Here is a 26,133-nt window from a genome sequence, read left to right on the forward strand (position 1 = left end):
CCTTTCCTCTACCATATAGATCCAGGGCCAGCTCACTCAGACTGGCCTAAGCCAGTCTGGCAAGTGCGCTTCCCTGGCAGGAGGCCCAGGCCAAAGTCAAAGCCAGCTTGACTCTGGGTGGGGCTTGTTTTGCAGAAGCTTTTATACCAAAGCTGTCCTTACATGGATGGGAGAGGCGGGACACATTGCCTTAAAAGGAATTTGCATCCTTGAGAAAGGATGAACGTCAACTTCTCCAAAAGCATTTGCTCCCCTAGCCCAGGTTAGCATCTTAAGGGCCTAGCATGGTTTAGCATGGCCTTAGAGCCTCTTCCAGCAGTTTGCTCTCCGCAGATAGCCCCTCCACTGGGCTGTGGTCCACATGGATATCAGACAGGAGGAGGTCTGACCCCCTGTTGAGTGGGCAGAACCCCTGAATCTGGCAATAGGCTCTGGTAAACAGCTAGCTCCCTCTTCGAGGCAACACAAGGGCAGGGATCACAGAAACTTCCCTACCTCCCATGTGGGGCTGGGTCCCATGCCAGGTAGGAATGGATGGGTATCTTTGTGCCTGGGAGGTGAATGCTGGGGATATCCTAATGCCCCAAGGGAATAAAACCCAATTCTGATCTGTCTCATCTAACCCTCAAAGAAGGCATTTATTGGCCTTGTTATTTCCAGAAGTTTGTTCAGCAGAGAAATGGAACTTCCCTAGGTTCCATCTGAGCTATCGTAAAAGGCCTCTAAAAAGTGAGGTGAGCCAACCCCCAGCTTCAGCCTCTAAGTTGTACAGTGAAATGGTTTCTTCATAAAATTTAGACTTCCAAATAAGTCAGGGAAAAGAATGAGAAGACAAGCCAAGGATTTCAGTATAGATATATAATTTTAATATTTAATTTAAAATAAATTCAATGCTGGGTTGGATTGGGAGAGAATATATGATTTGCAGAATAGAGGATTTTTTTTTTAATCATGATATTACAGGTCATTGGTGAGAACAGGCTTCTCGCTCCTCTAGGCTCCTTACGGAGCCTGCTTAGGAAATAAGAGAGGTGAATCATCTCCCTTACCTCCTCCCCACCAGAACTTGGCTCTCCCCAAATCCTCAAAGAGGAATAAGTCCTCCATTGCCTCTTCCCATTTCTACCACGAGTCAGCCTCTAGCCCCTCTGGGTCAGGAAGCTCTGTATCAGGTCCAAGCTCCTGAGATAACTGAGGTTCCCTCAGTTCCCTACTGAGGCTGCACACATCTTGTCAGAGAAGCCACAAGTAAGGCCACAGAGACCAAAATATTTGCTTTTCGAACTTGTGTAGACAGTTCTCAGGGTTCCCAGGTGCAACCACCCTATAAACACATCCATAGTCACAGAGAAAGAGGAAGGATGGAAACCCTGAGCAGAACCAGGCCCCAGCACCCTATCACTGCCCTACCAAAGTCCCTCTCACAAGGGCTCATAGGCAGAGAAGCTCTCTCGACCACCCACTGGGGCAGCAGGGAAAGCTGAGGGCCACGGCTGGGGAAAGGGTAGTCCTTGGAGAGGTATTATTGTGCAGGTATAAAAGGCAAGAAGAGCATCCTTACCTCCTCACCCTGGCTAAGGCACTGAGAAGAAAGAAGGAATGTAGAGATGGTGAATATGGGAAGGGGAGGAGACAGGGTCCCTTGGATCCTGGCCTGGGGAAGACAAAAAATACAGGAATGTAGACAGGTGGGGACTACTACAAGGGCCCCATGGCTGTGGAAAGAAGAGCATCTGAGAAGTGGGTAGAGCCACGCCAGCATGTCCATTACCCATAACGTCGCCCTTCCCCTGCTCCAGAATGGGAGGAAAATGAGCTGCAGGAGTCAAGGGAGCAGAATCACATAGGGTGTTTCCCTGAGCCTGGGGTTAAGGGCTAAAGAAATAAAGCTTTATATACATGGCAATTTTTATTCCTTCCTATCCTGCTTAACCCCCCTCAGCCATATGCTGACCAACTTGCTGCTATGAGGGAGCAGAGGGAGGAGTCGGCACTTAAGGAGAGGGCTCGGTTGGCATAAAATGCCCATTCCTCCAGAGGAAGGGGAAAGTCCGTCCACCAGCTTAGCATTTATCACCATCACTCACAACCTTCCCTCTCTTAGGTCTCAATGACTGAGTCCCCCACAGGAATGAGGAATCCGAGGCTAGGCAGGGCAGGGCAGGGCTGGCCAGGATAGGCCTCAAGAGTGGTTTCTGAGCCCTCGTGGACCACGAGCTAACAAGAGCTGGTCTGCAGGTTGCTCTCCGTAAGCAGAGATGCGATGGAGGAAGGATCGTAGACACCGTCAAATTCCTCATCTGAGCTCAGCCCTTCATGTTGCAGAGTTGACTCAGCAGCTGAGCGGGAAGCTTTACGCCTAAGTCAAAGAGAGGAATACTGGTAAGGGAAGGAGACAGAAAGATTTAAACAGCCTCCCTTTCCATACTAAGGGAACTCTCAGTTTTCTAAGACCTAAAGCTACTCACAAGACTCCCCCACTAACCAAAGATTTGGAGAGATGGGGTACAGGATGGGGGCTGAAATGCTAAAAGATCATCAAACTGGCTTTCAGCCAGGAATGAGTGATTGCAAAGTCTCATCTTAGAAAGCCTCCCTCTACCCAGCTCAGGAGAGCCCATTCCCTTCTCTCTCTACCATCCCGATGGAGCAGGGGGCAGAAGGGCAGCCCATACCAGGAGTCCTTCTCCAGGGCTTTGATCCGGGCCTGGAGCTGTTCATTGACCTCATGCTGCTCCTCCAGCTCGCGCTGGGCCTTCTTCCTCAGGCCATCCAGTCGCTCAATTTCCTCTTCTGCTTCATCCACCTGCCGCTTCAAAGCCTTCACCCTCAGGCTTAGCTAGACAGGATACCAAGTTCCCACATTAGAAAAGGAGCTGCTGCAACCATGGCCTGGGACCTTCTCCCCTGTAGCAATCTTGACAAGGGATAGGTGCCCCTAGAAAAATGTGACCATAGGCAAGCTCCCTAGCCTCACAGGTTTGTCTTGGGGATTCAATGAGTTAATACATCTCTTGGAAAGAGAGCCTAGCATATCATAAGCACTCAATACATGTGCTTAGCATGGCTGCTCTAATCCAGGCCTTTCACCCTAGCCTTTCTGTCTTTATAGAAGGAAAGTCTAAGTTTAGAAGACTTGTGAGATGGGGCCTCCCCTGGCCTTCAAGCAAATGCATAGTTCACATTTGCCACGTGGTTGCTTGGTACCTGGTCTTTCTGGTCATTGACGTGCTGCCGCTCATCGTCAATCTGGATGGACAGCTCTTTAACTCTCCGCTCCAGCTTTCGGTTGGTGGACTGCAGGGCTGTCTTCTCCCTAAAAGGGTAGGGTAGGGGGATGTCTACAGCTGTTGCCATTTCTAAAGGGACCTCTGCTTGGCCCCCTACTGGACTCGGGAGGATCCAGGACAGAGCCAAAGAACCGGGAAGACAGGGGTCATTCACATTTCAGAATTTCTGCAACTCCCTCTTCTCCGTATCAGGAGAAGAGGTCTCTGGAAAAGTCAAGCCTCGTTGGCCACATCTGAGGCAGAAGATGGAGGGAGACCAGAGGAGAAAAGCCCTGGAGGAGAGAGGGAGGATGGGCTGGAGTCACCTCTCTTCAGCCTGCAGCCGCTCCTGCAACTCCCGATTCTGGGACTCAAGCTGAGAGAGGCTGGCACTGGGTTTCTGGAAGCCTTCTGAGCTGGCCAACCGGCTTTTCAAGTCCTTGTTCTGAGAGGGAAAGGAAGCCTCATTGGTTAGCACTCCACCTCTGATGGCTTCCATTGTCATTTTACCCACCTCCTGGGGTCCATCCCCAAGACTCCCCACCCCTCCCCTTACCTGTCTTTCTAAGGAGATTTTGTCACACTCCAGGTCCTGCCGAGCAGACCTCTCCTGCATGAGCTCTGTCCTCAGCTGGTCCACCTAGTGGGGGTGGGCGAGAGGAACCAGATGTGGGGAGGACCAGTGATGAACCAGCAAGCTGAACCAAGTGGGGAAGAGTAACTGGAAAGCGCTCTCGGAATCCCCCAAATGCCCAGGCAACTAAGAAATCACAGCCTAAGTGAGGAGCCACAGAATTTAAGCAGGGCCTCCTCAGTCTCACCAGGAACTAGCATCCCTTCTGAATGGAAGCAGCCCAGACTCGGGTCAGTAGCCCAGGCCACCAGGATTCCTTCTTCCACTCAAATTCCTGGCTTCTTTCCACCCAAGGAAACCCTGTAACCCTTCCCAAGGCAGATGAAAACGTGCAGTGGAGCCAGCCATGCACCGGTTCTGCAGCCAGAACTCGCCAGGTATGAAAGATGGGAGAGCAGGATTATTTTTGAAACGGCCAGGGGGTTCTGCAGTCAGGGGTAGACATAGGTGAGGGGTGAGGAAGGGGCCACCTGGTCCCGGCCACGATTCATTCGTTCCGTCAGCAGCTCCACAGTGCTTCTCTCCTCATCTAACTCCACCTCCAGCCTTGAGACTTTTTCCTGTGGCAGAGGGACAACAGGTTAATTCTGCCCCAAATGCTAGACACCAGAAAGCCAGACTCTGACCAGGACCCTCTCAAACCCCAGCCTCCAGACTTTTCTCTCATATCCCAGAACCTGCTGGTCCCTGATGCAGCCCAGAGCCACCAGGGAGCTGGCGCCCTCTGCTGACCAAGTGAGGCGTCAAGGGGAAAGGGTAGGCCCATTCTGGTCTTGGTCCCTTGGCAGGATAACAAACCCCAGAATCTACTTCTCACTGGAGCAGCCCTATTTCCCTAATGGGAAAATAGAGGGAAACCCAAGTACCCAAGCAAAGGCTGAGATGGAGAGTCAGAAACTGAAGCATCAGGGTACAGGCGGGAAGCAAACTCGAGCCAGGCAGAACCATGTAGAGGCTAAGAGTGTGGGCTTCAGGGCCAGACTGCCTGGATTTGAAAATCAGATCGCCGTCTCCTAGCAGAGGAGCCACAGACAAGTTGCTTGGCCTCTCCGTGTCTCAGTTTTCCTCGTTTGTAAAATGGAGAAAACAAGACTACCTACCCCACAGGGTTACTCTGAGGATTAAATGAGTCTCAAGTACGCGGCACACAGCACAATATGTAAGAGTTTGCCGCTACTGCTGCTATCATTGTTGTGTTGTTGTTATTGCCAACATAAATACAGCAAAACCGAAGACCACTGTTGATTCTAAAGGGGAGAAGCCACTGCTCAGCTCCAGCCAGCAGCCGCCATGCAGACAACTCAGGACACAAAGCCCCGTGTTACTATATATTTCAAATGAATAAATGAAGCCAGAAATCCAAAACTTTATGTGACATGTATAAATTTCTAAACAGCAGCAATTAATTCAAAGTTGTTGAAAATACTGCAGTCAGACAAAAACCCCGCAGCCAGTTTTCCAACCCTAGTATAGAAAGAGGCTTGGGGTGTCCTGGCTCTTTTCCCCACAGAGGTCCCGTCTGGGCCAGGATCCAGGCCCTCCCCCACTTTCCCCATCCCATCCTGTGTCCTCACCTCAAGATTCTTGAGTTGCCGGCTCCTGTCATCCTGGGAGCGTTTTTTGTTCTCCGCCTCTTGCTCCAGCCCCTGCAGTCGCTGGGCCAGCAGCTCTTTGTCCAGCCTGGCCGTGTCCCGGTCAGCCTGGGATGCCTGCAGGGCCTGCCGCAGCCTCTGAGTCTGGTCAAAAGGGAAAAATGCAACAGCTCAGATAAGGTAAGGTGGGGGTTGAGGGGTGGGAGCAGTCCAGCCCTGCAGGCGGAAATACTTCAACACTGACATTCTTTTAGAATTGCCAGAGTGCGGGACTTTTAGTCCATTTTCTATATTGTCTTGAGATTCTCTACACAAGTTTAAATCACCTGAGGAGTTGTTAGACTGCTGGTCCTGGATCCCAGCCTCAGAGAATATGAGTTAAGTGGTACAGGATGCATCTTGAGTATTGAGATTTTTTTAAAACCTTCACAGGTGGCCCTAATGTGCAGCAGAGTTTGAAAATCACTGCTCTACAATGCATCCCCTACCATCTGCACCTAGGGTAGACGACTCCCCCACGCCCTCCCCCACCTAAATGTTCAGACCTACACCTGGGGTCCAGGATCCCTCGGTCACAGGTTTAGTTACGAGGCAATGACCTTCAAACCAAGGACTTTGGGAGGGTTCCCACCCTCCTACCATTTAGGCTCCTACCTCATCCTGAAGCCGGCTCAGCCCCCCAGAGGTCTTCTCTGCCTCATTGGCCCATTCCTTGGCCTGACGCTGGGCATCTGCCACCTCCCGCCGGGCCTTTTCCTTGTAATCCTCCAGCTGGGCGTGGAGCTGCTGCAGGGCTTGCTTAGAGTCGTCCCCAATCTGCTCCAGCTGAGACACCGAGAAAAGCGCTTTTTCAGCATGGCCTCTCCTCAGCAGATGCCTGGTCCCTTCTCCAGGCCCAGGCTCTCCAGACTCCCAGAGCCTCCCTTCTGCCAAGATAGCCATCTCTTGTTCTTTTCTGGCCCCAGGTCCCTAGTATGGCTGGGTCCCTAGTAATATATAGATTTCCTGGGTTCAAATCCTGACTCTACCACTTGACCATAGGCAAGTTACTTATCCTCTCTGAGTCTCACTTCCCCATCTGTAAAACAGGATAATAATAGCACCTACATCACAAGGTTGTTGTGAGAATTGTGTTCATTAATTATGTAAAGTACTTACAACAGTGCCTGATACAAAGCAAACTTTAAGGTCATACTGATCATATTTCAGCAAATCCAAGATGCCGGTGATTATTATAAGATGTACCACTAAAAGAAAAACCTGCCGATTGAACTATAACATACCATCAATTATATGACACACATGAAGTTCAGAGATGATACCATGTGCATTTTAGAACTGATGAACTATATTAGATGTTTGCTCCAGTTTTATAAAGTAAGAGATTAAGAGGAGAACCTTACCCGAAAAAAGGCAATTTATTTCCTTTTCTTCCTTTCTCCTCCCCCAAACATAAAATTCTACCAATGAAAATTCCTGTTTTTAGGTTTGTTTTTTTTTTTTGTCAATTTTTCTCAATTTAATTTTTTTAACATTTTTTATTGATTTATAATCATTTTACAATGTTGTGTCAAACCTGTTTTTAGGTTTTAAAGACATCTAAGGAGGAATTATAGGCCTTTTTTCCTCCCCCAAATATAAAATTCTACCAGTGAAAAGTCTTATGTTTGGGTCATGTAGACTTCTCAGAGGAACTCCAGGAGACAGTCCCCAAGGATCAAGACCATAAAGAAATGGGATGATGTGGGGGGCAGACAAGAACACCAACAGGAAGTAGGAAAGATGCCACTCTGAAGATCTGGCCTTGGCCTCCCCGACAGTGAACTTGAGGAACGCAAACACCACACATTGTGACCCCTCTCCCACCCCGTCCCCCAGGCAAGCTTGTGTATGAGCAGGGTCTCCTCCTGAGGCCTGGCCATCCCGTGGCCTACCTCCTTGTTCAGCCGGTCCACAGTCCTGTCCAGCAAGCGCTTCTGCTCCTCTAGCTCAGCCTTGCTGCGCCGGAGGGCCTCCCGCTGCTTCCCCTCCTCCTCCAGGGCCCGGTTCAGCGCCTGCTGCTCCTGCCCCAGACGGGCCAGCCCCCGCTGGGCCTCCTCCAGCCGTGCCTCCAGTGCCCGCTTGGCTGCTGCCAGGCTGCCCTCCTCCTCCTGAGCGGCGTTCAGGGCCTCCTCTAGCCGCTGCTTCTCTGCCTGGGAGCGGGGAAGATGAGGGACTGAGATGGGGCAAAGCTTGGGCTCAAGCCATTTGGAGGTGAGTAGGTAGGAGGGAGGAGGAAGAGATATTTCTGGAAAAGGGGGGCAATGAAAACAGGCTCAGAGGAACCAGCAAAGAACGGAGAACATGCAGAGTGGGAGCCAGACAAAAACACCAGTGCAAAGGCTGAGACCTTCAAATCAACGCACTCCAGGAAATGAACCCAAGGTTAACAGAAGGCTGCGGAGGCAAACAGACGCACACGACCGGCAAAATAAAAGTGACGGCCGAGTATTCAGTCAAGGATGAGAGAGAGAGGGCCCAGAGGAAGCCATCGATGTCGGCAGAAGCACTGACCTCTAGCCGCTGCACCTTGTCCCGAAGCCGTGCCTCCGCCACTTCCCCACCCTCCGCCAAGCCGCGGGCCTCCTTCAGCTGCTGCTCCAGACCCAGGATGCGCCGGCGGAATTCGTCATTTTCCTCCTGGGTCTCCCGAAGCGTCGTTTCCACTGCCGCCCGACGCTGCCCCAGCACTGCTGCTTCTGCCTCTGCTGCCATCTGAGCCTGAGGCCGGTTCAGGGAGAGGCGGCTCAGACCCCAGGGCTCCAGGTCACTGACCACTCCCAGGAAAGCCACTCCAAAGAGAGCCCACAAGAACCCGGACATGAAGAGGGGTAGTGCCACCAGCCAGAGGCCTCCCTGAGACTCCCACCCGTACAGAGATGCAGTGGGTGTCACCACGTACAGCCCAGCCTCCCCTTGCCCCATCCTGCCTACTTTTAACCACACACCTGAGACCATGGATCTGGTCTATACATACCCACGATAGGTAATTTTCCATGCCCTCTGGCTCCTCAGCCCTCCAGACCCCTCAGCCTCCACCTCCTAAGCCCTGTGCCCACTCCCCTTGCCTTGGAAGCCTCTTCACAGTCTTGTCTCAGTTGTTGGAGGGTCTTTTGTAGCTGGAGGTTCTGCTGTTCCAGCCCCTGGCCTCGTTCAGCCTCGACCTTCAGCTGCTTCTCCAGTTCCCGCTCCCGGTGCCGCCCAGCCACCTCCTGGCTCTGCTGCTCTGTCCGCAGCTCCTTAAGTTCCTCCTGTGTCTGGCGCAGCTCCTAGAAAGGAAGGGAAGTGGTGACAGGGCAGAGAGAGCCAGCCTGGGATACCAGAATGTGGAGAAACTGAAACTCTCATACACTTCCGGGAAGAACGTGGCCACTTTGGAAAATAATTTGGCAGTGTCTCAAAAGTTACCCATAAAGTTACCATATAACCCAGCAATTCTACTTTGAGGTATACACAAGAGAATTTTATAAACACACATATGTCCACAAAAAAACTTGTAAATGAATGTTCATAGCAGCATTATCCGTGATAGCTAAATACAGAAATGACGGAAATGGCCATCAGTTGATGAACAAATAAATAAAATGTGGTATATCCACATAGTGGACTATTATTCGACCATAAAAAGTAATGAAGTACTGATACTCGCTACAACATGGATAAACTTTGAAAAACAATATGCTAGGTGAAAGAAGCCAGACACAAAAGGCCACATATTATAGAAGTTCAATTATATGAAATGTGCTGAACAGGCAAACCCATAGAGAAAGAAAGTAGATTAGTAGTTGCCAGGGATGGGCAGAGTGACTGCTAATGGATACGGGGCTCTTTTTTGGGGTAACGAAAATGTTCTGTATTTAGATAGTGGTGATGGTTGTACAACTCTATGAATATACTAAAAACCACTAAATTGTACACTTTAAAAAGGTGAATTTTGTGATATATGAACTAAATCTCCATTTAAAAAAATTACATGGAGTGAGAACAGATGAGAGTATGGATAAAACAGGACTGGCTATTTAAAAAAAAAAAGGTGAAAACCAAAATATGTGACACAATAGATACTGGTGCCACTCTGATTTCTTTTGGAAAAAAAATTAAAATATGAGTTCTGGTTCTAATTCTTTATCTATTAGCTACTTCTGAAATTCAGAAAGGATCATAACTAGGCTGAAAGGTTATACGTATATAGTGAGTCTCTGATGTAAGACACTAACAAACTAACTACAAAGAAAAAGAAAAATAGCCCATTAGATGGTCTACGGTGGACTGGGTCAGTCTATTTTCCTGATGCATATTTTGTTTATCAATTAAATACTTAATAAAGTACACTTAATATGTGAGATAAATGAAACAATAGTTACTTTAGCTTTTTAGCTTTATCCAGTATAATACATCAACTGAGATTATCCTGGGAATGTCCAAGTTCACTACGCCAGCTAACATTCTAACAAGGATAGACTTCAGACTATCCTTGATATTTGTTAACCTAATAACAATATATTTAAAACTAAGTATTTTTGATTTCACAACCACAAAAGTATGTTTGGTTAACCATTATTATGTCTTGCTACACCAAATATTTTGTGTAAGCTCAGGCTTTTATTTTTCTGGAAAATCATCATTTAGAGCTATATTCCTTTACTCATTTAAAAGTATGATTACCTTGATTGTAACTTGGTAGTCTGACAGTAAGAGCGTGACTAACAAGCACTGATTAATTAACACTTGTTCAGTGAGCACCTACTGTCCAGCACAGTGAACCAAGGAAATGCAGCCCTGGAAGGGTTCTCAGGAGGCTGTAAATGCCAGTTCCTTACAAGTTATGAAAATATTTTCTAATTTTCTTTTTTTTATTGCTTTTTTTTCTAATTTTCAAATCATCCAAAATAATGTGTTGTTTTCTTGTCCTTCTAACTAACCAGGAATGTGAAGAAATTATTTGGGTGCCCACTTCAACTTTATGACCTCGTCACTTATAAAATACCCATGCATGATAAAACACTTAACTCCCTTTGTCTAGATTCTACGCTCTCTAAGCAGCCTTCAAATTACAATTTGGCTTCCCCTGTGGGTCAGCTGGCCATGCCAGTGCAAGCGTTCACCAGTCCATGGGACAACACTTCGCATTGTTAAGTGAATAAACTGGCATTCTAACTGTAAATGTTTGTTTCACAAGCATAGTTAATGAGTCCCCTCTGAAAAACAGAGCAACTCTCGCCACGCTGACCAAATTAGGTTTCCGAGCTTGCAGAAATGACCCTGGAGTTTCACAAATCTACCTCAGTGCTGCTACCCATGAGGTCTCTTGGGAGGCAGCCAGGAGCCTCTGGCTATAACCCAACCTGGCCACTGAGAGCCCTTTCCATCAGAAACTTCAGTACTCAATGAGACCAGTCCTGCTGGAGTGTGTGCTGGCGAGAGATAAGGCTGAGCAGGCAGGAGGAAGCCTGAAACCCAAGCACGCGGGAGACACCCACACTGGTGTGGGGGCCCTCGTGGACAGGCGAGGCAGGTGCCCATCACCCCAACCTTCTGCCCGACCAACTCCCAAGTACCTTCCTGAGCTCTTCCACCTGGCGAGTATCTCCAGCACCAGCTCGGGCTTGCCCTAATTCCCTCTGCAAGACCTCTATCTTCTCACCAAGTTCCTCTTCCATCTCCTCCTTCTCCATCCGCAGCTGCAGGAGTCTGAGCCCAGCGAGGTGAAATAAAAGGGAAAGGGAACAGGGTGAGGCCACCTGCCTGGGAGAGGTTAGCAGGCGATGAAAACTACCTCCCTGCAGGCCAATACACTGGGCACCCACCGTCAGGAGAGAGGAAGCTGGACTGGACAAGGGCAGTCTGAGTAATGGGAGAGTAAAGAGCACAGCATGGGCAGAAAGGAGGTGGAATATCAGAATCATGGATAAGTATCCTGGGGGGAGCAACGTCCTTACTCCTGCTTGGTGGCTCTAAGCTCTTCCTTGTTCTTCTGAAACATGTTCTGCCAATGCCCCGTCTCCTCTGAGGTCTCCTCCAGCTCCCTCTGCAGCCCCCGCACCAGGGCTGACATCTTCTGCCTCTCAGCCTCCAATGCCGCGTGGTCCTAGGGAAGGGGAGAGTCGGGGGCCAGGAGGCTCAGAGGGAGGAGCTCACTCCAAACCGAAGTGTGAGTGTGTAGAGGGGGAGGCTCTGGCCCAGAGGCGCCATGCCCAGTGCACACCCTGACACCCAGGGGTGTCACTGCTAACAGAAGGCTCTCTCCCCAAGACACAGTCTGCCCCCTGCACCCTCGGGAAGCCTCCCCCAGTTATCTCCCCAGGGGACTTCAGTCACACACCATCATGGGACTTCTGGCATACACTCCTTCCCTCTGTCTGCCTAGGTTTCCTGACCAGGGTTTTCATTACCTCTCACATGTGTCTTTTGGGGGAGTTCCAGTTACGACCACAAAAAGTCCAAAATACCAAGACCTCAAGGCAGTCCCCTTCCCCGGGGTGCCCGCCGCACCCAGCCCTGCTCCTGTCACGTGCCTGGGTGGCGTCCTGCATGCTCCGGCGAAGCTGCTCCGCGTCCCGCTGGTACTGCTGCCGCACGTGCTCTACCTCCTGGTCACGGGAGGCCACCTCCTCCTTCAGGGCACCCTTCAGGGCTGTCAGCTCCCGCTCCCGCAGCCTCAGCTGTTCCTCTATCCTCTGTTTCGCCTCTAAGACCTCTTCCAGAAGCTCCCGAGTCTGTAACAGGTCCTGGGGAAAGTGAAGGTGGAAGAACAGAGGTGATCACATTAGGACCCACCTGTCCACTAATTCATTCATTCAGTAACTCAAAAAATATTTATCGAGCACCTCCTATCTGTTAAGCATGGTACCAGGGATGGTACCAGCAGCTCTCTGCCCTCTGTGATGCCTAGTAGGATAAAGGAAACCCACCATTCTGGGCTCAAGGCCCACTCCGCCATTGAGTCTGCCTGAAAGCACAGTGAGGGATACTTGTAATCAGCTACCTCCTCCCCATACTTTGGGGAAACTGTAGATGAGCAGACTTGAGGATGTTCTAGCCAAAAGGGAGCAGAGGCTGGGGTATCCACCCCTACTTCTTACCTTCATTAGCACCTCCTTAGCAGGCTCAGGACCCTGGGCCTGTTTCAGCTTGTCCTGCAGCTCCATCACCTGGGTCTCCAGCCCGTGCCGGACCCTTTCACCCTGGTCCAGGAGGAGCTTCACGTTCTGGAGCCTAATAGTTCATCAGAGATAGGATTATTGCATATGTGTGTCAGGCAGCTTTCTAAACACTTCACTTATACGAATTCCTTTCATCCTCTTTCAAGTCTTCATTCAAATCCTAAGGAGGCCTCCCTGACTACTTTATTTAATATTACAGCCTGCTCCCCCATAACCCAGCCCCTCCTGATCTGCTGTCACTTTTTTAGTTATCACCTTCTCACGTGTTACACATTTACTTACACGGTATGTTTATTGTTGACTGTCTGTTCCCCCTCCCTGGAAACTATCCTTTTAGAGAACAGGGCTCTTCATCTGTCTGGCTCACTGCTGGACCCCAGGAATCCAGATCAGCGCCTACTACACAGTATCCATGGCAAAAACTTCCGCTAAACCAATGACTGAATCCTCACAGCAATCCTGTGAGGTAGGTACTCTTATTAACCCCACTTTATAGATTAAGAACCTGATGCACAGATGCAAACCCAGGTAGCCCAACTCGTGCACTATTACCGTTACTGGCAGAGAAGGTAAAGAAGAAGGTCCTATCTTTAAACCATCTCTGCCTGCTCCTTTCAGCTTCTGGAGGTTTCCATGTCTCCCTCAGGCCTGGGGGAGCTGCTAACTCTGGCCGAGGCCCCCAGGCAGCCCTACGTGCACCATCAGCTGCACTCACTCCTTGGTGCTCTGCTGGGCCTCCCCCTTCCTCCTCTCCAGCAGCTCCTGCAGTCGGCTGCACTCTTCTGCCTTCTCCTCCAGCTGCCGCTCCAGCCCAAGCCGGGACGGCTCTAGCTTCTGCCGCTTCTGGAAAAGCAAAGGAGAGTAAAGCAGGTGGAGAGCAGGGAAACCTCTCAGAAGGACCAGGAATGACGGAAATGTCTAGCATCTGTTGACACTCTATGGCAGGCACTGAACTAAGGACCTTATGAATAGCAGATGCACTTAATGCTCATTACAAGACTTGCTACTTGTAATGGCTTAAAATACATCCACAAATTCTTTGACATTCCTTTCTAGAGGGTGTTTCTCCCCTTGAACATAGGCTGGACTTAGGGACTTTCTTCTAACAAATAGAAAAAGGAAGAAGTGATGTGTGGCTTCTGAGAATAGGTTATAAAAAGGCCCTGCAGCTTCCTCCTTACCTGCTCCCTGGGGGCACTCACTCTAGGGGAAGGCAGCTGCCATACTGTGAGGACACTCAAGTAGCCCTGTGAAGAGGTCCCCACAGCAAGGAACCGAGGCCTCCAACCAACAACCAGAGACTAAGCCATTTTAGAAGTAAATCCTCCAACTCCAGGCAAATCTTCTAATGACTACAGCCCCAGCCAATACCTTGACTGGAACCTCATCACAGACTCCAGGCCAGGTCTACCCAGTTAAGTGGCTTCCCAATCCTGGACCCTCGGATACCATGTGATGCTTGTTTTGAGGGAATTTGTTAGACAGCAATCGATAACTAACATGGAACAATTATTATTCCCCACTTTACAGTTAAGGAAACAGAGGTTTAGGACATTTAAAGAACTTGCCCAAGTTTGGTTACATAGCCAATAAGTAAAGGTACCAGGATTTGAACTCAGTTTGACTCCATGGCCCACCCTTTAACCACTACATTGTTTTTCAGGAAATTAGGGGATTTACAATCCAACAGTTACTGAGTAACAGTTACTGAGCACCAACAACATACAAGGCAATACTGTGAGAGGTAGAAGCAGTATTTTTGTTTTGTTTTGTTTTTTCTTGGTGGGGAGGGGATAATTAGGTTTTTATTTATTTATTTATTTATTTAACCTTTTTTTTTAATGGAGGTACTGGGGATTGAAGCCAGAACTTTGTGGGTGCTCAGCACACACTCTACCACTGAGCTACACCCTACCCACCAGAAGCAGTATTTTTAAAAAGGAGTACATAGGTTTGAGCATAAGACTGACCTGAATTTTAAAATTCCTCATCTGCAACTGACCACCTTGAGCAATTCACTTAACCTCTCTGATCTTCAGTTCCGTCATCATACAAGGGTCCTGGATGCCTACTTCATAGGCTTGCTCTAATTATTCCATATTACTCAGGATAGTACCTACTACAAAAATTAAACTCAATAAATGACATCTACTATTATTGCCATCATTATGCTAATGAAAAGAATAGAGGTAAGTAATTTGCTCAAGGTTTAAACAGCCAATAAGTGGCAGAGCCAGGACAGGAACTTCCCAAGGAAATGGAATGAAAAGCAGGTGGACCCCAGTGAACACACTCTTCCTCTCTAAGCTCCAGAGAACCCCAGAAGTCCTGGCTGGGACTAGCACATTCTCTTCTCTCTTGTCTCACAGGAGACACAGTGTTCATTCCATCGCTTGGAAGAGCCAGCCAGGTCAAGGTTCTCTGCCCCTGTGGTCCTTCATCCCTCCTGCACCTCTAATCTCTCCTCACCTTCACCTCTTCATCCAGCTTTTTCTGGAGCTCCTCCACTTTTTGGGTGAGTTCACCCTGCCCTGCCAAGGCCTTGGCAGAACCGGGAGATGCCATCTGCCAATGACACCAGAGGAAGGAAGTGAGTCCACGTCCAGATCCCAAGGCCCACAAAGCCCTAATCCTGACCCCTGCTCCCACCATGAGAAGGCCACTCACCACCAGAGGCTGTATCTGCTCCAGCACCAAACTGACCTTCCTCCTCACAGACATTTCACTTTCTGAGCTTCTAGAGGATAAAAGGACAGACACAAGGGTTAGGGGAGGAAAGAGGTGGCAGAGATGAGGGAAGGAAGGGTTAAGAGCAGGGAAGATGGGGAACAAAAGTAGAAGGAAAAGAAGCGAGGGGCGTGACTCTGCTGTTGGGAGGGTTCCCACTCACCCCTCTCTCAGGATGCCATAGATGGTGGACTTCACGTGGTCCACACTGCCTGGGGGGGCTGCCTCCTGCTGGTCTCGGAGAAGGTCTGGAGTCGATTTGAACTACAAAAAAGTAAACCCCCCCAAAATATGAAGATTGAGAAGATTAAGCCAGAGCGTGTGTGGGGTTCCGATGGGCTAGAAGTGGCAGCTGGGAGATGAGGCCCTTCAAGCATGATGAACGAGCCTGAAGTGGTGACAGCTCGGAGGCCTGAGCCACAGGCCAGGAAGGGGTCCTAACAGGACACACCTCTCACCTGCAGCAAACTAGATGTTCCTCAACAAACAGATCCCAACCAGCTGTGAGCTGTGTCGCAAGCTATTGGTCCCCAGTGGCAGTTAATGTACTAGAATTCGTAAATGATTTACTTTTAGAATGGGCTTAGCTTTGTCCCAGACTAAAGCCACTCCCCTGCTTACTTGCATTCCTGAGTGGGAGACAGAAGGTGGGAGCTTTGGCAAGAGCACCAGGTTGCTGTTCATAGCCTCCCAGCCCGCCTCACACAGGCTGCACACCCAGATGCTGGGGACTGCGGCTCAGGTAAGAGCAGGACAATGAAAAGCAACTCTCCACGCCTGGGAATGCTGGTTCCGTAGTTAATCCCATTTCCTTTAGAATTTTGCCCATGGAATATCTTGAACACATGAATACCATCTATTAAATGGATATAAAGCGGAGGACAAAGAACAGAGACTTTCTGCCTTGGGTCAGTTGAATCAGCATGGGGCCCCTGGGCTGGTGGGTCAGGGCTGATGAGAAGGGGCCAGGGATTGGAAGCCACAGAGGGCTGGGGTCTGACCTGTAGCATGGCAGGGTCCTGTGCTCTCCCCTGTGGCTCCTCAAAGCTCTGAAGGACCCAGTCCTGGGTCTGACGGGAACGGCTAAAGCCACCGAGAGGGCTCTGCCTCTGGGCCGACTGTTTCGAGCTGCCCACGTGCTGGTCACGCATTGTGCTGGGGGTCCAGTGGTTGGGGGACCGGCGCTCCCGCTCCTCAAGGGTGTCCCTCGGGAGCCGGGTGTCCAGGCTCTGGCTCCGCTTGCGCTGCTCAGGGGGCAGCGTCCGCATGCGGCGGCCAGTCCGGCCCCGGGCCTGGCCCCCGTGGTGACTGTCAAACTTGTTGATGAGCGAGTCCACTGAGGACAGAGGGGCAGTGTCAATGGTGCTGCCCGGGGGCGCTCCTTGGGGGGCCAGCTCCAGCAGGCTGGTGCTCCTGTTGCCGGGACTCATGGCTGGAGGGCATGCCAGTGAGGCCTGGGACTGGGAGCGGAGCAGCCTTCCATCCCAGTGGGCCCCGCGCTCCTCATCAGACGTGCTGTCCTGTGAGGGGGCAGCAAACTCCTTGGCCTGAGAGTAGGGGTTCTCGATGAGTTCTGAGTCGGAGCTCAGGGATCCTGGGGCCCCTCGGTTATTGGGCCCCTTGATCTGGACCCCAAAGGAGTCACCACCTTTATCTCCACTGTTAAGCACCACAAAGGGCTGCCCGGCAATGCCCTGCACGCGCACGGCAACCCCGTAGGTATTGGCTCTTGCATCCTTAGCTGGGCGTCGCCCACCACGGCGAAGAGTGCCCATCTCTGTGTCACCCGCTGACTCTGTGATGAAGCGAATCTGGACTCCATGGTCAACAGGGCCCCGGGGCTCAGCCATGGTGGATGCCTGCTCCATGGGCAGGAGGGGTCCTAGAAGATGAAGAAAGAGTTTAAGCTGAGAGACTAGAAGTAGAAACCCAGAAATCTGTACTTGCCCAGCTTTCGTGAGGCTGATTGCTCTGTCAATTCCTTCTACACAAAATAGTAGTTCTCACACCTGCAGGATCTATGAAAGCACAGACTGCTGGACCCTACCCCCAGAGTACCAGGTACAGTAGGTAGGCCCCAACTGAGGATTTACATTTCTAACAAGTTCCCAAGTAATGCCAATACTGCTGGTCCAGAATCCACATTTTGAGACCCACTGATCCAAAAGAATCCACTTCCTCTAATACAGGCCCAGGGAGCTTGGCTTTGTCAAGAGTTTAAAGATTTTTCTTGATCTTCACACATACACATATGCCATCACCGTGTGCCTCCCCCACTTCCAGTGAAGGCAGAACACAAGCCCTGCCTGCAGACACCTGCAACCCAATGGAGAACAGGGGGCCTCCACTCCCAGAGCTCATCTCAAATACAGAAGACCCCAAGGTATGTCATCCCATTTCTGGGAGGATACTCAAACCTATAGCACTGATGCCTCTGCATTGGGGGAACTGAGGGCTGGGGACAGGGATGGGAGAATGACCACTTTCTACTGTGGATCTTTTTGTCCCTTTTGAATTTGGAACCATGAAGCTGTATTGCCTATTCAGAAAAAGATTTAAATAACAATGAAGAATTCCAGTCCAAGGGGCCTAGGACAATGTCCCATCTGAGGGCCAGAGCCAAGACCACTCCCAGGCCAGCTCCCAGGGGCCACAGTGCTCAAGCTCAGAGTCAGCTAATGGAATGTATTCCAGGTATGCTCTGGCTCCAGGAACTTGGGGAGGAGAGGTTCTCCTCCAAGCAGATAAAAACTCAGCGTCCCCACCCCTTCTGCTAACCTCCACCAGGGCCTAGCACCAAACTGGAGGAGGAGCCTCTGATGTGCCAGACAGAGATACAAACACAGCAGGCCCAGCTCAACCTCCCCATGGAGCTCTGGGCCAAGGAAACTTGGCAAGGCCCCCTTCTGGGATTAGAGAAGTGCTGGGAAGCCCAGGAACCCAGGGGGAGGAAGGGCAAGGCAGGGCTCCAGGTGAGAAAGGGCTTGGAAGAAGAGCATTCCTAGCACTCCCAGCCCTTCCCCTCCAGAGAAAGAAGCAGGGAGTGGGGAGCCCCTTATCAACAATCCTTCTTCACCTGTTTGTTGAAAGCAATGCACCCTTTCCCCCAGGAGACAGCCCACCCAAACTTTGACCACAGAATCTCAAGAGGTCCCTAAAGCCCAGCCATGAACCTGAGGACCCCTGTCCTTCCACTGTTCAGACACTGGAGAGGACTTTAACCAAATTCTCAGATACCCCAAACAGTTGGATATTATTTAGTTGGCAGGGCCCTGTGTTGGAATTCAAGTAAGAAATAGGACCAGAAAGAAAACTAGAAGGCAAAGAGATAAGCTCTCCAAAACACTCATCCAGTAGATAGGGCACTAGAGTCAGGATTTAGCTTGGAATTCCAGCTTCTGCTCTTCACTTGATGTATATAACCTTGGGCAAATCACACTTTTCTGAGCCTCAGTTTCCTCATCTATAAAATGGGTATAATGATAATACCTCACGAGGTAATTACTTGTGAGAATTAGACAGTAACAATTATGTGGGTGTATACACCTGTAAAAATTTATCAAGTTACACACTGAAGATGTCTGTGCTTTATTTACTTAGGTTCTACTTCAATAAAAAGAGGGGGAAATAATGATATTAAACATGAAGACAACTAGCAGCACATGCCTGTCACAAAGTTGACAACAAATGTCACCCTGCACATATGCTACTCCTTCCAACAGGACCTTCTTGGCTTCACCTCGTTCCCAGAAGGATGTCACTTCCTCAGAGGCCTTCCCCAACCACCCCCTCCGACAAACAGAGTCACACTGTGTGCTCTACAACTGTCCTTCAGTGAGTCTGCCTCAGTTTATTTTTATATAATTATCAGAGTGATGATGGGTTCCTGTCTGTCTCTTCCACTAGATTATAAGCTCCTGGAGGGAAAAAAAACATTGCTCTCAGCTGACTCCTGTGTCCCCAGGGCCTAGCAGATGGTAGATGTCAATATATATTTTTTAAAGGTTGTACCCTGAACCAAGGCAGACTCGCACAGCAGTGGGGAGATTTGCCCAAGGATCCCTCACAGCCATTTCTTGTTTGTCCTGGAAACAGGACCTCTTCCTGGTCTGGACTCCCTGCCCTATTCAGTCATAATTCTGGAACCAGATGTGCCTTGACTGCCAGCTCTCAGAAGTCATGTGGTTTATTCACGATGCAGCTCTACCCTGACGGTACATCTACGGATCTTCCAGATCCAGGTCAAGGAGTTCCGAGCCTAGTCCCTGCAGAGTACACAGCCCCTTGCCAGCCCAAAAGCTCCAAGTTACTCAGAGGTGGCATCAAGTCTACCCTCAGGTCCCAGTGACTCCCTTACCTCAACCCTCTTCAGTCCCAGGACACGTGGGTCAGGGGCCAGGTGGGCTGAAGGGATCTTTGGGGTGGGTCAGAAAGCAGGGCTCTAAATGATTCAACATGGAAAACCCGAAACCTACCCGCCTTCAGTTACAGAGGCCAGTGGGGCGGGGCCAGGGGAGCAGGGCAGCTCCGAGGCCTTGCGTAAGCCCCAGAGCAGGTAAACAGTGATCTAGTGCCAGGCAACAGGGAGCCTAGCGCCTTTCTCTCACCAGATGCCTGGCCCTGCTTTTCCCACCGCTGGCATGTGCCCAGAGCGCTCCTCACCAACTGTACTCTGGGAAGAGACTAGGCCAGTTAATTCAGCTTCATCTGTCTGCTTCTGCCATTCCTGCCTGCAAGGAGGGGGGGGACACGCACCTGTATCAGACAGCCACTTCTCCCTGAGTTACTCATTAGCCTGCCCTGCCCCAGTTCCATCACCTCTGGCCCAGCCATAAGCGTCTGGCTTCCAACTAGGAGTGACAGGGTCCCTGGACTCCTGGCAGGAAGTAGGGGTGGGGTGGTTTCGGGTGTGCCAGGAAGAACTGGTTACAGAGGGCCCGGCGACATGCTAGATGCTATGGAACTGGCAGATGCACAAAATGCGTGAACTAGAGGTACAGAGATTAGACTCCCCTCAGAGGTAACAAGGAAAGCAAATGGTCAAAACAGAAAAAGGCAGCTCAGTGACCCTGATCTTTCTGCTCCTATTTTCTCATAAAGAGTTAGCGAGATAAGAAGGTTGCCCAAGGATCCAAAGAGAACCCCCCAAGTGTACTCCTGGCTCAGTCCACTGAAAAAGTCAAACCTGAGCACCAGGCTCAAGCTGCTTGGCCAGTGGGGTAAAAAACACAATGAGGAACTGGGCCCCTGCAAACTGGCTGGACTGGTTTGAGAGGCATGGGGAAGGGGAGGGCCAGGGAGACTCCACTGGCAGCTTGTTAAGCGGACCAGAGAAATTCCACACCACAGAGGAGGCAGAGGGGCAAAACCATGGGCAGGGAGTCTGTCCAGCCTAGATGCCAAGGCCAAGGCTTTGAAGGAAGAGGCAGAAGGTGGGGAGGGAGCAGGCAGGAGGAGCAGATACACAGTGAACCTGCTGAGTGACAAGCTAGTGTGTGATAGGAAGACTTTGTTTCCCTCTGCCCCTCCCTCTCAAGTTCCCAAGGTTGCGTTCCAGATCCCACACTGGCCTGGGCCACCTCCCTGGCCCTCAGCTCTCCCCTCCCTGGCATGAAGGGAAGCAGCAGCCTTACCCCCTCCTCACTTCCCACAGCGGTGACAGCATGCAGGTCAGCCTGGAGAAAGCAGGAAGGGTTCTAGGAAGCCAGAATCCTATTAAGGTCAGGCAAATCTCTGGATTAGCAGTCCCCTAGAGCCAGCCCCCCATTCCCAAATATCCAGGATGAAAAAAGAGGTGCAGAGACATGTGTAGGCAGCCTGTCGTCAACATAGCGGTTGCTAATTATTTCCCAATTACAACAACTCTCCTCCGGCAGGGCATCAAAGGGGCCAAGCTAAGGCTGGCTCTGGTTCCCTCACCTGCCTAAGGCAAGGAAATCTGCCTCAGAAGTTCTGCCTGGGCCCTGATGTGCACCTCTCATGCAGCCTGGAGACTTGGAGGTGATAAATCCCCTAGTCCTGTGGTCTCCTGAGGAGTCCGGTCTATTTCCTGCACCAGTGCCTACTACCAGTCTGACAGCCATCAAGGTCCAGCTGTCAGGGATGCCTGGTGGGGTTTCAGGGACTAATGGGGAATTTCTGAGATGCATCAAGGAAATTGGCTAGGCTTCCAAACATCACCCAACAGCCCCTATCTAGAACCACGGAAGTATGTGTGCTTAGGGGGAGGGTTTGACATCAGCCCCCAGAAAGAGACTTCATTAAAGAAGTCTTTCTACCTATTTTGTAGGCCTAGGGATCTGTGCTTACTCAAATCCCTCTCTTGCAGAGCAGTCTCTTGGGAAGAAGGAAAAATTCTCCCTGGCAAGAAACCAAAGGAGGACAAAGACTGAAAGCCTTAGTCTCACACCTAAGCAAAGAGATAGGAGTGCCTTCTTGTTCTTCCTCTCAGTGTCTACTATTTGCAACTGTCTTGCCCTGTAAGTGAATGGTTACGGGAGGATCCCACCCCTCAGAGCCATCTCAAAGCCAGAAGGGAGGTATCAGCGCCAGCTCCGAGTGGGCGTCGGGGAGAAAGAACCTCAGGGACACAGCACCTTTCCACGCCCTCTCCCTTGCGTCTCTCAGCCTCAGGCAGCAGTTCCCTTTGCCCAACTGAGGCTAACTCCTTCCCCTCACCGTTTCGGTCTCTGGGAGAAATTCTGCCCCGCGGACTGACGTCTGACCTCCAGAGACATCCTGGCCCTGAAACGCTTTCATGCCCTGGGAATAACCTTCGCCTCAAGTGCCCCTCACCTGGCACCTTCCCAGGCACCTGCCTCTGGCACCTTCGAGTAGGAGCCGATTCTTAATCAGTATTCCCACCATCCCTTGACCTTCCCTCCTCCTCTCGCCAACTCAGCACCTGTGCCCTGGGTATCTCTGATGGCCTGGACCCCAGCCCCTCAGGGACACACCTGAGGGCTCGCCTGCCTCTCAGGTGCCCTTGTCCCCTCACTCACCCCGGCCGGGCTCGGCGCTCGCGGGTTCGGGCTCGGGCTCGGGTAGAGCTGCACGCGCGGCTCCCGGGCCCTCCCCCTCCGTCCCGCGGTGCTCCCTCCTTCTTTTCCCCCTCCCACCAACCTGTTACTCCCCTCCGGGGCTCCACCTCCATTGGCCGTCACCGCCCGGCCCGCCTTACCCTTCCTCCGGTTGGTCCGTTTCCGGCGAGGGGCGGGGCCGCCGCCGCGGGGACCCGGACCCGGGTCGCCAGCCGGGGTGGGCGGGAGGGGCTGGCGGGGTCACGTGGGCCGGAGGGCGGCGGCGCGCGGCGAGGGGGCGCGGGGGGCGGGGCGGCGAGGGGCATCAGGAGGCCATTTTGGGGGCGCACTGGTCGGCCGCCGGTGACCGCCCCCCGCCCCGGCCCCGGCCCGGGCCCCGGGAGCCGCCCGCCGGAGCATCTTCTCGCTTCTGCTGCAGAATAGCGCCCACCTGCCGCGTTTTCAACGGCCGTCTGTCTAGACCCCTTTCTGCCCTTCACCTGCCTCCGCATAAGCCAGAATACTCTTCCGTCAGGTTCTGCGGAAAATCTCTCCCGGGTCCCCCGACGCCAGGGCCTCCTCCGCCTCAGCTCCTCTCCCCTCTCCCCATCCTGAGCCAAGACAATAGTGGGTTCTCCTCTCCCTTTTCCTGGCCTCCACACATCATTCAGCCTGGTACCTCTTTCTCTGTACTATTCTGTCACCTTGCAGATTATATAATTTAATCTAAAAAATCGTATTCATCGTTTGTATCTCGTCCTACGCAAAGCTCCACCAGGGCCAAGATCTCTTGTCTTGTTCTCGGCTGTATCCCAAACGCGTAAAACAGGGACCGGCATTTGTTAGGCACTCAGTATTTGCTGAATGAATGGGAACTGTGTAAATTCACATGGAATAGGAATGACCATCATTCTAAGCAGAAAGGGTCTCAATCCCAGATTGTAAATCCATTTTGCAGTTTAGCCTTTTGAGAAGTGGGGAGAGTAAAGTCAGGGGAGCGGGCAAACTGCAGGCACTGTGCTAACCTACTAGCTGTGGTTAAAGAGCAGTGTATCTGACTTCCTAGATTGTAATCGTTGAGGTATGTAAAAAAGAGGTTGATTTAGCTTACGTTGTTGGGCTCTGATATTCTCATTTACTCAACAATTATTTATTGTGTACCTTTTTGGGGTTGAAGAGGAATTTTACGTGCCACTGACTGTCAGGTGCTTTGTTGGGAGCGCGTTTCCTTCCCCTCCCCCAAACCTTCAACTAGGTGTAGGCCCTGGAGGGTAAAGTCCATCTCCCAGTTCCTCGGCTGGGAAGCAAAGTCTCTGCATTCCAAGGGAAGCTTTCTGTAGGGATTAGAGACATCAAACCGGCCCATGCCTCAGGGAGCAGGAAAAAAAAAAAGGATGGGGGTGAGAATCAGAAGAGGAACTGTCCTTCCGGGACCACGTTATCACCAGACCACTCAGATTTTTTTTTTTAAGAGAAAAAAAATTTTTTGTATGAGATAGTTGGACCCAAATATTGGAAAAGTGGAAACGCCTAAACTCTCTGGGGTTAATGCTTAGGATATTTAGTGTATTTGTAGTAAACACAAAGTTAGGGTGGCAAAGGAGACACCCCACCCCAGCACTGTGAACACAGATTACAAGGAAAAACCAGGAGGCCTCTGAGTCACCGGTCATGTCATCTGTTCCTCAAGGAAGCACTTACTCTGAGACAGACATTATCATCAGGCACAGGTGACAAAGGTGATAATAAGGCATTTCCCAGAGTTTGTGTCCCTCTCCTTAAGAAATGTTACAATTTGGCAAGATTGACCAGTTTATAAATATGGCAAAGGTAGAGAATAAGAGCAAATATAATATCCAGAAAGAAGTGAATTACATATACATATATATTCAAGAGGGTAATTTTACTTTTGTGAAACGGTGTGGAAAGCTCTAGGTAAATTGGAGAAGGTTTCATAAATGAAGTAAATTTGGAGCCAAATTTTTGTCCTACAATTCTCTCCTCAGTTGTTTCCTGAGATCTCCAAGACTATCACCACTGCCAGTAACAACTTTACTGAAATTGTCATCTCAAAGATCACCTGTTAATCTCTGGCCAAGTCCTAAATGGAGCAAGAGAGAGGCTACAAAGGGAGAGTAAAGATAAATAACTGAAAGGAGGTGATGTCACTGGCTGAGATTGAACAGACAGGAGACAAGAGATTTGGGGAGAACCTAGAAGAGGAAGAATAAAGTAAATTAAGAATAAAATAAATTAACTTTGGAACTTGCCATCTTGGAGAAGTAAGTGGGACACACACACACACAAAGTCTAGCAAAACTGGAGATGAAGTTTAGAAGAGAACCTAGCGCTAAAGGGTCTAAGAACCATCCTCACAGATGTGTAAGTTTCCAAAGAGGACCAAAGAGTACACCTTGAGATGTACAGGACAGATGGAGAAAAACAAAACCACGGATAGGTTATTCAGAGAGGTAGATGATAAAGTCCACAGAAGAGAGGTGTTCAAGTAGGAGAAGAGACTGGAATTTGGCATTTAGAAGCTATGGTCAGTCTTCCAGGTGCCAGTTTCAGCAGAGTGGTAGACCCTGAGCTCAGACTGCAATAACAGAAATATACCAAGAGATGAGGAGAAAAGGTACCCTGACTTAAAGAAAAACAGAGCAAAAGAACGAGAAAGTTTTATGTTGGTTTGGTTTGGTTTTTCGGCAGGAGAGACTTGGTTACATTTTGAGAGTAAGCCAGAGGAGTGAGCAAGATTCAAGAAATAAAAGACAGAGAGAGAATAGTCAAAGGCTGGACATAGAAGAAAAGGTGAAGTTTGTGTTCTGGAGCTTAAATTGGAAGACCAGGTATGGAGTGGGTTGCTGAGGAAGCTGAGTCACATAAATTTGGTTCACCAGCTTGGGGGACCTGCCAAAGAGAAGAGTGATTGTGAGGGCTGAAGACTTTGCGAACAAGTTTGGGGACTGTTGGAATTACCTGCAAGTCTAAGCAAGGGTATGAAAAGTGCCAGGTGAATCGCACAAATGAAATACTCTTGAAAAGTCTCCCAACTAGAATAGGGTGGTATCTAATGTAGACCTTGAAAAAAACAGGTAGGTGAGGGGGAAGGAGGAAGGGACAAGAAAATGTACAAAGGCCCTTGGGGCAGGAAAGCATAATGTTTGCTGTGGGAACTGGAACGAGATCCTGTAGGCTGAACACAGGGACAGGGGAGTAGTGAGAAATAAGACTGGAAAGGTAGATTCTGGGATAGATTATACAAAGCCTTGAATATCAGGATAAGGAAATACGGGTTTTATTGGTAAGTCATAGAGAGCTATAGAAGCTTTTTGAGTAAGAAAGTGGCAGCACTTCAGAAGGTTAATCTAGGTTGGGATGATAAATGCAATGTCAAGCCTTGATTGATCTGGTAAACCCCACCTAGAGTGCTGACCAAAGGTGGGAAAGGAAAGGGACCACTCACCTTGATGTCATTTTAGCACATTACACACCATTTCTTTACAAATTCCATTGCAAATGCTTCGCTCTTCACCAGCAATAACAACATATAATTATACTAACCCTTGGGGCTTTTCCTGGTGGAATAAAATGTCTATTATGGGTGTTGTTAGGGAAGATAAGAAATGGTCACTTTAAATACTCACTTGATATACTCTTCCAGTCTTTGGGTTCAGGATCTCTAAGAGT

The 26,133-nt window shown here is 50.2% G+C and overlaps 1 protein-coding gene across 1 annotated transcript; it reads right to left on the minus strand.

Moving 5' to 3' along the window:
• Window positions 1-843: 843 nt before the first annotated feature.
• Window positions 844-22,535, minus strand: CGN (cingulin). Its single transcript, XM_006216992.4, has 21 exons — window positions 22,426-22,535; window positions 16,426-17,306; window positions 15,588-15,688; window positions 15,365-15,434; window positions 15,167-15,262; window positions 13,413-13,540; window positions 12,617-12,749; window positions 12,050-12,262; window positions 11,474-11,622; window positions 11,093-11,225; window positions 8,603-8,803; window positions 8,049-8,255; window positions 7,430-7,687; window positions 6,150-6,320; window positions 5,478-5,639; window positions 4,374-4,463; window positions 3,826-3,909; window positions 3,596-3,714; window positions 3,208-3,316; window positions 2,676-2,839; window positions 844-2,359 (listed from the first exon to the last, which is right to left on the minus strand). Exons 2-21 carry the CDS (start codon window positions 17,290-17,292, stop codon window positions 2,218-2,220), a joined length of 3,597 nt encoding a protein of 1,198 aa, XP_006217054.1. The 5' UTR covers window positions 17,293-17,306; window positions 22,426-22,535; the 3' UTR covers window positions 844-2,217.
• Between the last annotated feature and the right edge of the window lie 3,598 nt (window positions 22,536-26,133).

This window comes from Vicugna pacos, chromosome 21 (genome assembly GCF_048564905.1).
Source record: "Vicugna pacos chromosome 21, VicPac4, whole genome shotgun sequence".
In the NCBI taxonomy this organism is placed as follows: Eukaryota; Metazoa; Chordata; class Mammalia; order Artiodactyla; family Camelidae; genus Vicugna; species Vicugna pacos.

Excerpts from the sequence above, each read along its gene's own strand:
- CGN (XM_006216992.4), bottom strand. The coding sequence starts at position 17,292 with ATGGAGCAGGCATCCACCATGGCTGAGCCCCGGGGCCCTGTTGACCAT. Across the intron at positions 15,435-15,587 it reads TATGGCATCCTGAGAGAGGG|AAGCTCAGAAAGTGAAATGT; the intron begins GTGAGTGGGAAC and ends TTTATCCTCTAG. Across the intron at positions 7,688-8,048 it reads ACAAGGTGCAGCGGCTAGAG|GCAGAGAAGCAGCGGCTAGA; the intron begins GTCAGTGCTTCT and ends CCCCGCTCCCAG.